This window comes from Coloeus monedula (genome assembly GCF_965178545.1).
Source record: "Coloeus monedula genome assembly, chromosome: 12".
Classification (NCBI taxonomy): Eukaryota; Metazoa; Chordata; class Aves; order Passeriformes; family Corvidae; genus Coloeus; species Coloeus monedula.
In genome coordinates this window covers 18,092,130-18,107,077 of record NC_138792.1, presented here as the reverse complement: position 1 = coordinate 18,107,077, position 14,948 = coordinate 18,092,130, and the positions used below count along the sequence as shown (strand labels likewise).

Here is a 14,948-nt window from a genome sequence, read left to right as displayed (position 1 = left end):
CTGTATCAACACTCCACAACTGCAGTTATTGTAGAAAAATTTGTGATTCAATAAAATAGGAAGGGACCTTAAAGCCCACTTCCTTCCACCCCTCCACCATGGGCAGGGACACCTTCCCCTATCCCAGGTTGCTCCCAACCTCATCCAGCCTGGCCTTGGACACTGCCCAGGCATGGGACAGGCACAAGCCCATAAAATTATACTGTAATTCCCCCTCGAAAGCCTTTAGAAGCAATAAAACCCCTTAAATTAAGAGGTATCCATCCCTTTGTAAATGTGCAGCCCAGCCATCCCCACAGAGACCAGGATACAAACCTGGATGCTGAGGGCCACAAGAGCCTGAAATGTGCCTGTTCAGGAATAAAGGAATTTGCACAATCAGCCAGCATTAGGGCATTGCACTCATTGTTTAAACACAGCTTGGTACAGGATTGCTCTGGGGTAGAACACTGTGGATGCCAAAAATCAAAGAGCAGGCCCCAAAACGGCTCTGGAGAGAAGGATTTGCTCCAGGGCTGGAACTGCAGACAACCCCAAGGGGAGGGAGCTGCAAGGAAGCCCCTGCCCAAACAGTGCCTTAAGGGACTGCAGAACTGACCTCACCTCTGCCAAAAGCTTTCTGTGTCTTTCAAGAGGCCCACAAGAAGCCCCAACCTCTGAGAGCAGCTCCCCAGAGGTTCTGGAGGGAGTTTGTTAAACAAAAGTTAAAATAAAGACAGTTAAATCTGTATTTTGGCAAAACTGCCAGCAGACACCTGCTCCCTCTTCCCGCTACTGCTGGGACAAGCAAAGGTGGGAACATCTTTACCTTAAAACATTTTGCACCCCATAAAAACACAAAAGAGATGTGGGAAGGTGTCTCTCACAATCATAAAGCTTCAGAGATGAATCATGAGGAAAACGGCTCCCGAGAACCAAAATTTGCCAGAAAACAAAGAGAGCAGGATACGATTAAGGCACATTCTGGAGTCTTTTTAACTCTTGGCTCATCCCTGTCCTTGGTTCTCAAAACATTCAGTAAGGTTGGCTTTTAATCCATGCCTTGTCTTCTCTCCCACCAGCAACACCTTCACCAAGCCTGCAGATCTCAATACCTGAGACTTTCAAAATTTAGAGTAATGTTTTTATCCAATTTGATTATTTTTTCCTGACTACCTTGAGTAAAATCAAGCGAATCATCACCATCTTGGAAACTTTTTTACCTGCTGCCTCCTCTATGGCTTCAGTCCCCCTCTTCTCTCCCATCACAGTGCTGGTAAAAGCAGTGCCTTGTGTGAGCAAACAGCACCTGGGAGATGGACCTGAGGCAGACATGGGAAAACCTTTCTGTGTATTCAAAAATATAAAGTATCTATAAACCATTTTGAATACCGACAGCACCAGCAGTTATCAAACACCTCAGGAGGATTTAAAACCCAGTTTTCAATGTCATTCCTGTCACTTGAAATGCAAGTGTCTATTTTCAAAGGACCAGATCTTTGCAGGAAAATTATTTCCTCTTAATATAAGGAGTCAAATTTAATAGTTACCTAAAAAACAGAGGTAGATGATGCCACCTGATGAGATGTGAGGTAACACATCAATCCTACCACTGAATGTCTGTTTTACTGCAAGTGTGGTATGAAACACTTGACTGAATATAAATTTATACACAGCTCTTGATGTATGTGAGGTTTTTGGCAAGGTTTATGAAATAATTCACATACATTTAATTTCGGAATGTTTGCTCATTGTTTTTTTATATCCATTTGAAAAACAGGAGCAAGTGAACTTCCAAAGCAGAAGTGATGGATTTCTGTCAATTACCAAATGTTATGAATTTACAGCCCTTTTATTCTGGTACTCAAGGAACTGCCAGCTAATTAAAACTGTACCTTTATGATTATTCAGGGAGTTTGACAAAAGTAAATACAATTTTGAGGTTGTCTTTGGTGTGTTGTAATTGAAGGCAGCAGTGCCAAGAAAAACACCACTGCACTGCCAGACCCGGCCTTGCAAGAAGAGGAGAACGTAGTACAATGCAAACTTTAATGTCAATATATACAGAGCTTTAAAGAAAACATTTCTTTTAAAATTAAATGAAATAAATACAGTATGATACAAAATCCACAATATGCTTAAGAGAAAGAAATGACAGTTACAATATCTGATAACGGGGACCTTGTGTAGAGTTTCATCTTTGAAGTACCTCAGAGAGCATGGAATTCATTGCACACTGTTCTCAATTAATGCCCTTTATGGAGATTTAGCCACGTGCCAGGAGAGCTTCAGCTCTAACCAGAGCATCAGTGCAAGATGCCAAAGTGCTTGGGACATTATGACAATGCAATTAATTCATTAATTAGCAAACACTGCTCAAAAGCCTAATGCAAAACACCCAAACCTGAACACTTGGTCCTGCAAAGCAGATCCACCTCCAGCATCCTCAGTCTTCGTGTGAAAAACCCCACAAGAGGATTCAATATTATTCAAACTCACTATTGGTAATAAGCTATTGCCCAAAAGTTAATAATTCAGAGATATAATCAATTAAGTATCTTTTAAAGCTTTCAGAGAAAGTTTGCTTTCATTACACAGGAAAAATCTCAAGAAAACCAGTTGCTGATGATTCTGTGGAGGAATTTCTAATTATGCAAATTATTACTATGTTCAATCAGCTTCAGCTATACATTAAGGGTAGGGTTTTTCAAACTTGTATCTGTTCTTCTATTCCCAAGGAACAAGAGAATTTGGGGGAGCAAATATTTTAAAAATAATTGGAGCAGGGACAGAGATGTTGATGCAGAAGGCTGGTGTGGTAGGAATGAAGTGCAGGGATGTTACCAACAGCTCTCAGTGCACACTCAAGAGACTTCTGGAACAAACTTTAAGGAGAATTTTATGGTTTTAACCTTACAGAGCTCCTATAGGATACATAAGGACTCTATTACGATCACAGCTTCAGAAGCTTTCTAGAAACTTGGAGAAAGAAAAACCTGCTCCTCCCTCCCCTCCCACAAATATTGGCAAACTTTTAGTTCTGGACAGGACTGAAAAGCTTAAGTGCTACAGAAATACATAAAACCCTGTGTTTGCATTGAAGCCTAGTTTCACTGACACAAACCAGGAGAATTGTTATAACCTTGTATAACTCATTTAAGTCAGCTCTACAGACCAGTCTCTAAGTACATTGCAAGGAACTCCCAACTGCTGACGTTTGCTAGAGGTTATTTTAGCTATTGGACAGATGAAGATCAGCTTTGGAAAAGGAATTCAAACATGGAAGACAGAATTCAAGCTCGACATGACTGACTTGGGTGAGGTTTTGGATGCCTTCTCTGGCTGCAAGAACATTCAAACAACAGAGGCCTCAAATGATCAGCAGGCTCAGCCCCCTGCACCTCAGGCTCCTGGCATGGGCAAGGGGAATTCACTGATTTTGAGCACAATGGGAAAGAGAAGCAAAACCACACAACACTGAGGCCACACAAGCCACAGATGAGGAGCTTGACTGGACCCAGCCAGGCAAAGCTCTCAGGAAGGGCTCACCATGGTGCCACTGCAGTTTTCAGATATGGAACAGGAATATAACAGAGTTCCTCACTTTTTATCCAAAGGATAACTGAAGGTATAAATTGAGATATTCCTGGGCTGAAAAAACTGCAGAACAGGTCCTGAGCCCACTCCAGTGGGAGTCTGCTTTCTGTGTGCACCAGAGCTGGAACTTACTGATAATGATCATCACCAAACACCAGAGCAGGAGCTTTTCTGGCAGGAAGTCACAGCCAATATTCTATCATTTAAGATTTAGCTCTCTGGAAATACCTTTAGTCTGAGTGCCTATTTCTGTGTGATTACGAGCCTTTGTGAAAATTTGACTTTTTTTCTAACTCAGTAAGGCAGCAATAACATAACCAGTTTGTAAACTTGAACTGTGCCCAGATGATATGAAACTATTTCCACCAACCTTTCACTGCAGCCAGAGCACATTCCCATTACCTGCTCTTCCATCTCAAACCTTTAACTGAAAGCTCATGAGCAGATCATGCTACTTTTAGATATCAAAACCTAAGTTGGGAAAGAAAGGGATGAGAAACAGGCAAGAAATTCCCAAAGAAGCCTCACAAAGATGATCATTAAATACAGTAAAAGTAAACTGCAAGTGAACTCTTTCATGTTCCTGCATATCCCAAAATTTCCAAGACTGATATGCTGAAATAGTCAGAGCAAGGGAACTTTTCCCCCAAATCAAGGATTACAATTGGCATACCAGGGTACACTGGCCTGTCAGATATAATATATCCATATGTTTTCCCCATGATAAGACACCTTTGCAGTGTTGCAGTCACCAAAGCTACGCTTTTACCCCTGGAGTCCCACTTGCACTAAAGGCCAGGAGTAATACAGAACAGGGATAACTTGACAGGAGATGTTTTAAATACTCCGTAACAAATCAGAACATCCACCTTGTTTGTGTTCTTTTCCTCTCACCACCTTTGTGCTGCACATCAAGAACAACTTGAGTCCCTTCAGCTGCTTCCAACTGCTCTTGTGCAAAATGCTTTTAAGGTGCTTATACTGTGGTGCTTCTAAGCAAGCTAAAAGAAAATACCAACAAGAAACACTGTTAAATGATTCATGGGTAAAGCCATTAAAGACCAGCTGCTGCCTTACAGGAAAGCTGAAGACAATTCCAGTTTGACATTTTCATTGTGTTCCAGGCCTTGCATTACCTCTTACCCCAACACAGCTTTTAGGACTATATTTTAACCCACATTAGACCTTGACCTGACTCAGGTGGTTTAATTTCCAGCACTTTTGCCTTTTTTTAGTGAATTCAAATTCTTCTGGCAGTCATCTTTAAATTTACATAAAAATGACCCTGGCAAAGTGTAGACAAGAGGTTTCCAGGCATTCCTGCTGGCAAAGGTCTTCAGTAAGGAAAAGGAGGATGGACCAAAAAGGGAAAATTTTGTACTAAACAAAGAGCTTTCCAGGAAGCAGTCGTGTTCTTTGATAAGCTTTCAAGCATTTCAAACAGGCACCTCAAAACTAGGCACAAATGGGCCCTAAAGCTTCCAACATCTATCAAACACTCAAGGAATTCCATTTGGGGGATGTTCTGCTTGATACAAAGAGCACACCTATGTTTGCTATATCATTAAGTCTCAAATCTACATATATTCATACCTAACTATTTGGCCAGATAATGTCCATCTTCCCCCACCACAACAGAAGAAAGCAGCTTATATAAAAGTACTTCCAACACCACCAAGTCCTTCACAGGTATAAGCAAAAACCAGCCAACACCTCCTGTGAGATCTGAGTTATCACCGCCACTCCTGCTGCTTGGGCCAGAATTCTCCTGGAAGGTTTTTTTTTTCCCTGTCTCAAAATGCTGATTTGTGTCAGCCCTGGGGTCTTACAATTGAAAATTCAGTGATGACAAATGAGTCTGAACTATGTTTGACTTTTGGTTACTTCACAGTCTAATGTCACTAATATATTTAATATTTAAGATCATCCTGCTATGTCACTACAATTGCTCAATGTCTACAACTTTTGAAAACACTTCTAAGTGTATCTCTAAATGAACTACCAGCAGTTAGCATTGGTTTTGAGTCAGGAAACTCCAAGATAATTCTGGCCCAGAAATGAATTTCCTCTCCATCCCAGCATTTAGGAACAGCTGAAGTCCTAACACCAGACAGAGAGGGTGAGTGAATGCTGGCCACAGGATGCTGACAGGAATTTGCCCATAACATGAAATTTCTTGGTCAGAATTCCCTTACCTGGGCACAACAGCAAGGCTTATTTATTTTCCCAAGCTACCCCTACAGTTAGGCAAAGAGAATTTTGCAGTTCTGTTCTGTAATATTTGTACATGCGGCGAGAGAGTCAGAGAGAAGCAACATTCTATTAAAAAAATCAAATAAATAAAAAATAAACCCCAAGTGCCAAGTTGGTTATAATAAAGTGTCAGTTTGTCTCACATGCCAAACAAACCTAATATTGGGTGTATTCAGTGGAAAGACTGCTGAGGAAAATAACACAGTAGTTGTGTTAATGGATGGGAAGTAGAAGTAACAAAGGATTGAGCTGCATGATGTTGTCTTGAAGTGGTACCAATGTTTCTGACAGCATGTACTGACTTTCTCCAGCTCAGTGCAGGACACAATTTGTGGTAACAACCAGAAATGTTCGTTTTCCTGTTAGAGGCCATAAGCAGCATTTCTTTTGGGTCACGAGTGATCAAATTGAAGTGCAGGATCTTGCACATCCCCTTTGGTTTGTGTTTCCACAGAAACTCCTCAGTTACTGGCACCATGCAAACACAGACCTTCCAAATCAACAGTGATGAGTTAACACTGGCACATCACATTGCTCAACTCTGCATAATAGTCATGGACAAGGTAAAGGAATTGAGTTGAATCAGTGAAGTGCCCAATTACAAAATGAAGAATTTGCCCTTCACAGCAAGGTCTAAAGGTGTGAAGCAAAGAAAACTCACACTGACACTTTATGTACAACTTGGTCATTGGTAACGGTCCCCTAAATCATTTTTTTTTAACTGAACCCAGCAAAACTATACAGAATGTGAAAGAATATTTGCAACAGATCTCAAAGGACAGTGTAGAGAAATTCATTATGGTGTACCTGATGTTTAAATTAACTTAACAGATACGGCCTGTAAAACAAACACAGTATGAACCTGTGGATTTTTTTTTTTTCTTTTTAAAAAAAGGACTTTTACAGAATTCAAGTAGTGTAGCAGGAAACCATAGATGCCTTTTGATCACAGGTCAGGCAAAATAGAGCCACTTGTTGGGTTTCCCCCTCGCTTGTGTCTGCTCAGGTGTCCCAGTGGATCTATAAGTCTGTGGATGTGAGCTTTTTCATGCTCCGTCGCTGAGCTAAACTGGAGGCTGCCACAGGCTCCAGCACTGGCTGAAATGTCTTGTGATTCAGTGCAGAATAAGTAGCAGCCATGGCTCCCTAGAGAAAAAGGAAATACATCATAATAATGAATATATATAGAAGTTTCAATCAGAAAATAAAGCAATTAAACATTAAATACTCAACCCCATTAAAACCAAACAAGACTTATGCTAGGTCATGTGAATTCTATAAGGTTTGTTAGGAAAAAAAAACCATCTGTTGTTGAATCCTTCCAATGTCTAAGTATGGATGTCTGACATTTCTTTTTCTTTCCTCTGTATTTTTTTTGTATACCTCAGATGTAGGAATCACCTGTTAATGTAGGTCAGAATTTGTATTCTTCAATCCAAATTAGCACCAATTTCTCAAATACAGCCACTTCAGTGGCTATTCAGAACCTGACTTAGGAGACAAGTCAAGAACTACCTTAAAGCAAACACCCAGAAAAATCTCTTCCTTTACACAGAGGTTAAAAAGAATTATTGACCAATAATTTGGAGAGGGACTTTCTACAAGGGTATGTATCGCCAGGACAAGGGGAAATGGTCCCCCACTGCCAGAGGGCAGGGTTAGATGGGATATTGGGAAGAAGTTCTTCCCTGTGAGGGTGGGGAGGCCCTGGCACAGGGTGCCCAGAGAAGCTGTGGCTGCCCCTGGATCCCTGAAGTGCCCAAGGCCAGGTTAGATGGGGCTTGGAGCAGCCTGGGCTAATGGAAGGTGTCCCTGCCCATGGTAAGGGGTGGATGGCCCAGCTTTAAGGTCCCTCCCAACCCGAACCATTCCACGATTCCATGAATTTGTCTCACTATGTAGCTTAAATATGTCAGTACTACGGAAAACAAACAGAAAAAGTGAGACTTCTGTCTTTAGCTCTAAACCAACTCAACTCCTTGCACAGCCCCCACCTCAAGCAGCACCCCAGGTGGGTTTACCTTTACTAGATGTGGGGCATCTTGCCTGTTGAGCTGATAATGAGGCAGCTGGTCCCTACAGGCAATCCAGGAATGCTTCAGCACCTGCTCGGCCGTGTACCGCTGGTGGGGATCCACGTGCAGCATGTGTGACAACAAGTCCTGCAGGGAAGGGAAACACACGGATTGCTCAGTCCAAATCATCTTAGGTGGCCTTTAGAGCATCAGGGATGGCAGCAGTGAGAGAAGCACCCGATGTGGAGGGATTAACACAATGCAAACATATAGAGATCAGCAGACAAATGGGATCATTCTGTGCCCTGACACTGCAGAAGGCTGAGAACAATGTGTGGTACTATTGGAGCAGTGCAACAGAGCCAGCCTTGATTGCAAAGGAACTCACTGTTGTGCCTTTTGTGTTTATTATGAATATAATCTTTAAAAGACTAGAAATCCTATTAAAATGTAGCAGGCAGATTTTATGGAGGAAAGCTATTATTTGCAAATCTCTCTCTCCTTGTTCACTCTGCACTTTGGGCTCTGGTGACTCCTTACTACAACTGAATTCAGAGACAGTGAGACACCAGCAACAAATTTTTCCTTCAGAAAGCTACATAAAGAATAAAGCCTACAGCAATGGACACTTGTTTTTGCCTGTTAGAAGCATTAGCAATAAGCTACTAATTAATTACAACATTGATCCAAAGGAGAGGTGGGTGGAAAGGGCACAGAACAGAGACAGCAACAGTTTGAAATAAAACCAAAATATGAGCAAGCTGACAGAATGTTCCCTTTGTTTTAGGTACAAAATGTGAAGCATTCTTAAATACACAGAAGTGAATTTCTTGTGCTAAGACAGCAGCAGCCAACAAGCATTCTGAATCACTCCTACTGAAATGAACAAATAGTGCAGTTCCAAAGGATCAGGAAAAATATTTAAATATTAATATTTAATATTAATGCTGATCTTTTTAAAAGGTAACACTGGTGATTAAGATACCCACAGAGGGGGTCAACGCCATTCCAAGGAATTCATATTGATTACAGATGGAGTCTTTAAATAAAAAGGTTGGAGCAGATATCCTTCCCTTCAATAAAGTCTGCAGATAATAATGAGCTACACTTACAAGCACCCTAGTTGACAAAGCTCAGTAGATTTCATTGGAATTCTATAAAAATATAAAACCAAAACACATTTACACCTTTGCTGCATCTGAAACAGTGTCCCAGTTGCCTCCACTTAGAGAGAATTTTCCACTGCCTATCCGTACTAGGATCTCCTCAGGAGTATCATTGGGACCATTGGCAAATGGAGTATAGCTGTTGAAAGAAAAAAATCAAAACAAAACCACCTTGTTATAGATAAAAACTGCAAGAAATTGGTAAAATCTCATGAATCTGAGTCAATATCCCACTGCCAGCAGACACACATCACAGAATAGGTACACACACTCTTAAATACTGTTAATATTTCTAATATTACACAAGAAATACAGATTTATCAAGAGAATAATTTCCAGTATACAGGATTTAGCCATAAGGCTAAAAACATGCTCTTTTGCTGTCAGAGCAGAATTCAGCAAACATCTCTCATTTGGCCACTAGATGCTTCCTAGAGCTTCATCAAGTCTGGATGTTTTCTCAACTCCAGAGATCACAACCCAGAGTGTTCTACAGGGCCAGGAATGCAGCCTGGGGCAGGAGACACGAGGTGAGTAAAGGGGATGGGGTGGGAGGATGAGAGGCTGGAGGGTAAAAAGAAACCCACCACGTATTTTCACTCAATTCCTCCCTGGAAACTGGGGGAGGTCTTTGGCACCCCCAGTCCTGCACTATGGGAAGAGAAGCTTGAAGCTACTTGTGAGATAAACCTGGTTTATTTGGCTTTGACTCAGAGCTGCCTGTCCCACCTGAGTGTCTGTGTCATTCCATGAGGCAATGCCTCACCATTTCTATGGAAGCAGGGATTCAGGCAACATTCTGGGATTTTAGGTAAACAAAACAGCTCAGAAATATTCTCACCCTGCCAACATTGTGTAAAGGAGAACTCCCAAGCTCCATATGTCACAAGCAGCATCATATCCCTGTCTCATGAGAACCTATGAAACAAAGAGTGTTAAAGACTTGCCATATATTAAAAAAACCCCACCAAACCAACACCACGGCCAAAGGAAGGGCAAGACCATCCCTGGATCATGTCAGAGATTTGATTATTCATTTTCTAATATACAGGCTGCAGTAAGTACCAACAATATTTCTTGTTCCCAGAACATCATCTCTTAAGATTTTTCAACAGGCTCACATCTTATTTTTGAGGGTGGACTCTGCTGTTTTTAAAGAAGGTTTATTATAAACACATGCACCAGTGTTTAAAAAGCATGTGTGATTATATTTAAAGAAAAGTAGCAGAATTGTTGAGGCTTCTTTCTGAGCATTGCTGAAAAGTTTAAGCATTTGATGCACCAAAACCAGCATAAAGAAAACACAGAGCAGCTTGAAATACCTCTGGTGCCACAAAGTTTGCAGTGTAGCAGGGAGTCAGAAGTAGTCCATTTTCTCCTCTAAGTTGTTTTGCAAATCCAAAATCACAAATCCTGATGGAATCAGCATTATTTGAATCATCAGTATATAAAATATTACTGGGTTTAAGGTCTCGGTGCACCACCTTTAAACAAAGACATTTGAAAAGCCATCATTTAGGAGCAGCAGGTACATTTGTTTGCAATTTACAATTTATAAAAGATATTCTCTAGATGAATATACTTATGGGAGTTTAAACAATTATGTAACTTTAAAGGATCCAAAAATTCTAGTTCAAGTAATATAACAAAAACCTCCTGGCTCATAATCCAACTGGAGCCAACATCCCCATTTGGCAACAAGAAGACAAAAATCTACTGTTTCATAAAATGTAGAATCAAAAGGTTTTGCCAGGATAACAGGGTAAGTTGTTTCTATTATTCACCTTTGTGATAAAATATAAAACCTTTTAGCATGAAAACAAGCCAAGCAAAGCACCCAGGGAAAGGAACTGGTAATTTCAGAGCTGTGACAGGGGTGTGGGGCAGAAGGGCTCACTCACCCCCTGGCAGTGCAGGTAGTCCACGGTCTTGGCAATGGTGAAGAGCACAGCGCTGGCCTCCCGCTCCGAGAAGAATTTCTGCCTCAGGATCCGGTCCAGCAGCTCCCCCCCCTTCATCAGCTCTGTGACCAGGTAGATGAATCTGCCATCATCATACACCTGGGGAGAGGTTTAACAGTGCACTCACACAAAATACACTCAGATAGATCTATTCAAAGGCAACATCTGTAGTTACACATCCCCAAAAATCCCCTCCTCCCACAGGAGCGGGCAGCACAAACAGCAGGGACTGCCAAAGCAGGGAGTGCAAGGCAGCTCATGTGTCATCCTGGGAGTTCATGACTCAAGCTGTTAATTCATCACTCTCAATCCAAGTTGTTAATTCATCACTCTGAATTAAATTTTTCAGTGTAAGAACTGCTGTTGGAAGAGGAGAGCAATCCCACACTCCCTACTGCTCTTCCACAGGCCACTTTTAGGTGCTGACACTTGGCATACACAGGACAACATGCCACTGCTTTCCCAGGTTACCAACACATTGGCTGCTCCTTTGAAACAAGAAGAAATGTGGCATTTCTAACCTTTACATCACTTCTCACTTCAAGTTTGTTAAACAGCCTTTAGAAAAAATTAGTATCAGGACAGCATTGTATTTTGAAACACTCCCTCTACTATTACGTACTGCTCTCCCAACAGATTTCACTATGCAAAAGAAATTTAATGAATCCCAATAAACTGCCTGTATCTGCATTTATTTTTTGAGCACTGTCTAATAAGAGGTAGCAGAGAAAGAGGTACATACATCCTTTAAAGTAATAATATTTGGATGTTGCCCATAACGCATGAGAATCTCGATTTCTTCTGAGGGATCCCTCTTGCTTTTATCAATTATCTGCAAAATAATACAGGAAAAACAACTTGCATAAACAAAGTCTATTAAATAAAGACATTTTTTGTATTTATATTCTCATTTCAACAACAACAACAAAAAAACTCTAGAGTGCATTACTTCTTACTAATCCCGAGTAATTAATCTTCCAGCTTCACATCCCATTTATTCATTTCTTGCTCTATCCTTGTTAAAATTCTATCATTAATGGAGCCTATCCTGCTCCACTGAACAAAGAAATGCACTGGACTGTCTGAAGCATCACTAATTCCCTGCAGCCCAGTTCCACCTTTGTGAATCTCACTTTATTTCAGGTGTTCTCATCATTGTACAGTATTTTCAGCCTTCAAGATCGTAACTTATCAACACATAAACAGCCACAACAACTGGAAAATTCACAAATACACATTTTCAAATCTACTAGACAATATTTTCAGAATGTCAGAGTGGAATTTATTCCAGTACCTTCACAGCAAACTCCATGTTTGTAGCTATGTGGATACATCTCTTGCAAACTGAGTAGGAACCCACACCAATATCTTCTTTCAGTTCATAGACATCAGTGAACTGTGCACTGTTTCCATGAAGCTGCTTTAAAAAAAACACAGGCAAGTGGTCATCTAAAGCAACAGGATTCTCTTTGCCATTACACTGGTACCAACAGCAGAAGTTTCTCCTGCTTGCTCATCATTTTTCTTTGAAATTCTGCCACCAGAAAAACAGTAACTCACTTTTTAAAATTAAGAACATCCCATGAAGTATTTAATAAGGCACATTTTGTAATGGTCTCCTCAACAAAGCAAGAACAACTGTAACTACTGAATATTGCTCAGTCCTTATGTCAAAGAAGTTTCCCAAAAAGGAAAGCATTACCTGGACTATGGGCAGTATATTGGTGAGGGGTGATATTTTATGGTCTTCTACAGTAGTCGTTGCAACAAAACTAAATCCCTTGAAGAGCTGGTGGGCGTTTGCACTGGGTGGGACCCCTGGAGAATCTGGGGGCAGACAGACACAGGATTAGTGTGGCTACATCCCAGCAAGGCCATTTTATAACATTCAGGACAGGTATGTTACAAAAACTGTTTTGAGGGAAGGGAAGCAAACAAGAGGAACACCAATGTTAAATAATAAATAAAACTTCTAGTTTGTTACCTGTACTCTCTTACTTCAGTAAGAAACACAAACAAGTACTCCAGGGTTTTATCTAAAACTGTGAAGCACTGCAGGAATTTATGCATGAGCACATGTTTTAAGGAAGAAGTTTATTGAAACAAAGCTACTTATGGAAAAGAAATAAAGATCACTGTCTTGTGCTCAACAGCTTTGTAACACAGAAGAGCAACCACAGATTGCACTGGTCCAGTGGTGAATGTGCTGCTGGCAAGGCACAAGTGAGGCAACACAAGAATATCCAATAAGTAAATTACCACTGAAAAAAATATCACTGAATGATTAGAATTACGTTTTCCTCAGATTATATTCTGTGCACCTCTGAATTCACTATCTGAAATCTCACAGTGAGCACAGCTTAATAATTTTGTGTAGCCTATTAAAAGCACAGACCTTCTCCAAACAATCATGAGAAGAGGGTTTAAAAGCTGGAAGCAGCAGGAAAGAAAAAAATCCACAAAAGAAAACCTGAAGTGAAACTTGAAGCAGACTAAGCAATAATAATGATAAAAGTTAATGTTTCTTAAAGCAAGCTATTCTCCATGAAATACTGACCCTAACAATAATCACTGCTGCAATCAAATTGAGTTTACTTTTAGTATTAAATACTTCCCCTCAAACACTGCATGTTGGACTTCAATCATAAATAGAAACCATAGTCCAGCTTTTAATATTCCATTTATTTTTTAATTCCTAAGTCAAAGATTAGCAAAATATTCAAAGAACAGAAACCTGCTGAGGGGAACATCCTCCTTCAGAGCACTGGAACCCTGGTGCATCCTTTCCTTTTAACTCTGTCACTGGCTTTTTGTTGTTTTAACATTAACTTGAACCCCTTGTCCCACAAACCTCACCAATTTATAGCCATGCACAGTTACCTTTTGGTGTTTTTGCTGTGAATTCTGGATCAAAACAGAAAGTATCTTCTGGCTTTCCAGAGGCAGGTTTGAATGGAGGCTGAATTTCTCTTCTGAACAGTTTCTGAAGGAGAAAAACAAAGATAAGTAAGGGTCAATGAACCTTCCATGGGCTCTGTAACTTTGCCAAGATAAAGGGTAAAGGACAAAGACCTCAACCCGTGTCAGGCACATTGCTCTTGGCAAGGAATTGCCCATTCTCAAAGCTCTATTCCAGGATTTTCCTAACCCACCAAACTAAAATCAGGCAAAGATGGGAAAGATCCCAAATCTGCAATAAATCCCATTTACAGCTGAGGAACAGAAAATTTCATGTCAAAAGATGTCAAATCCCCATGCAAAAATTCAGGAATTTCTGAGAGCATTTCCTTGCCTTTTCTCTCCTGCTTTCAGATCTATTTTTTGCAGTTTATTTAACCTTCCTGCACAAAAACATACAGTGTATTTTAGTTAAAAAATCAAAACAACCAAACCAACCAACCAAAACCAAGGAAATGGGACCTGAATGCATCTCAAAGAAATAATGAGATAAAATACAGAAGTGTCATCAACACCACCAAAGTGAAATAAACACAAATTTTACTGTCAAATTAAAAAAAAAATATATACAAAGAAAAAAGAAAGAGTTAGGACTGCTGAGCTTTCAAACTTCCCTGCTGATATTTATTTCAACATCAGCCCCTTCAAAAGAAAAAAAGTAGATAATCAAGCCAAACAAGACAACAACTTTTGAAGTGTATTCACATAAAGCAGTGAAGTTTTGCTGTTACTAAAAACTTGTTGCTGAACAGGACTCTGAGGTAGCTGCTGCATAAACACAGCTAGAAAATCACTTTTCAGAAATAAATACATGAGATAAACAGATGGATAACGATGAGGGGCTTCAAAGAAATAGGTGAGCACAGCACTGTCCTGTGTGGCTGCAGTTCTGTCAGCACAGCCACATCTTATTTATTCCATCAACCCTTCTGCAGCACCACAGCAAAGGGGGGATTTATTTCACTCACAGCATCTTGGCTTTGAGAGTGTTTCTGGCAAACACAGCTCAGAGGATGAGC

At 40.4% G+C, this 14,948-nt stretch overlaps 1 protein-coding gene across 2 annotated transcripts in view; it reads right to left on the bottom strand.

The window, feature by feature from the left end:
* Positions 1-2,039: 2,039 nt before the first annotated feature.
* The window catches only part of RPS6KA6 (ribosomal protein S6 kinase A6), a 36,733-nt gene continuing 23,824 nt past the window's right edge, over positions 2,040-14,948 (bottom strand). Inside the window, exons 13-22 of one of the 2 annotated variants that reach the window (XM_082289445.1) lie at positions 13,852-13,954; positions 12,674-12,798; positions 12,266-12,391; positions 11,714-11,803; positions 10,912-11,070; positions 10,333-10,494; positions 9,852-9,928; positions 9,032-9,149; positions 7,851-7,991; positions 2,040-6,975 (exon numbers count right to left, since the gene is read on the bottom strand). In XM_082289445.1, the coding sequence (XP_082145571.1) occupies positions 6,850-6,975; positions 7,851-7,991; positions 9,032-9,149; positions 9,852-9,928; positions 10,333-10,494; positions 10,912-11,070; positions 11,714-11,803; positions 12,266-12,391; positions 12,674-12,798; positions 13,852-13,954 (1,227 nt within the window). In that variant the 3' untranslated portion in view covers positions 2,040-6,849. The remainder of the gene's footprint in view (positions 6,976-7,850; positions 7,992-9,031; positions 9,150-9,851; positions 9,929-10,332; positions 10,495-10,911; positions 11,071-11,713; positions 11,804-12,265; positions 12,392-12,673; positions 12,799-13,851; positions 13,955-14,948) is intronic. The other variant, XM_082289446.1, reaches the window with a different exon arrangement.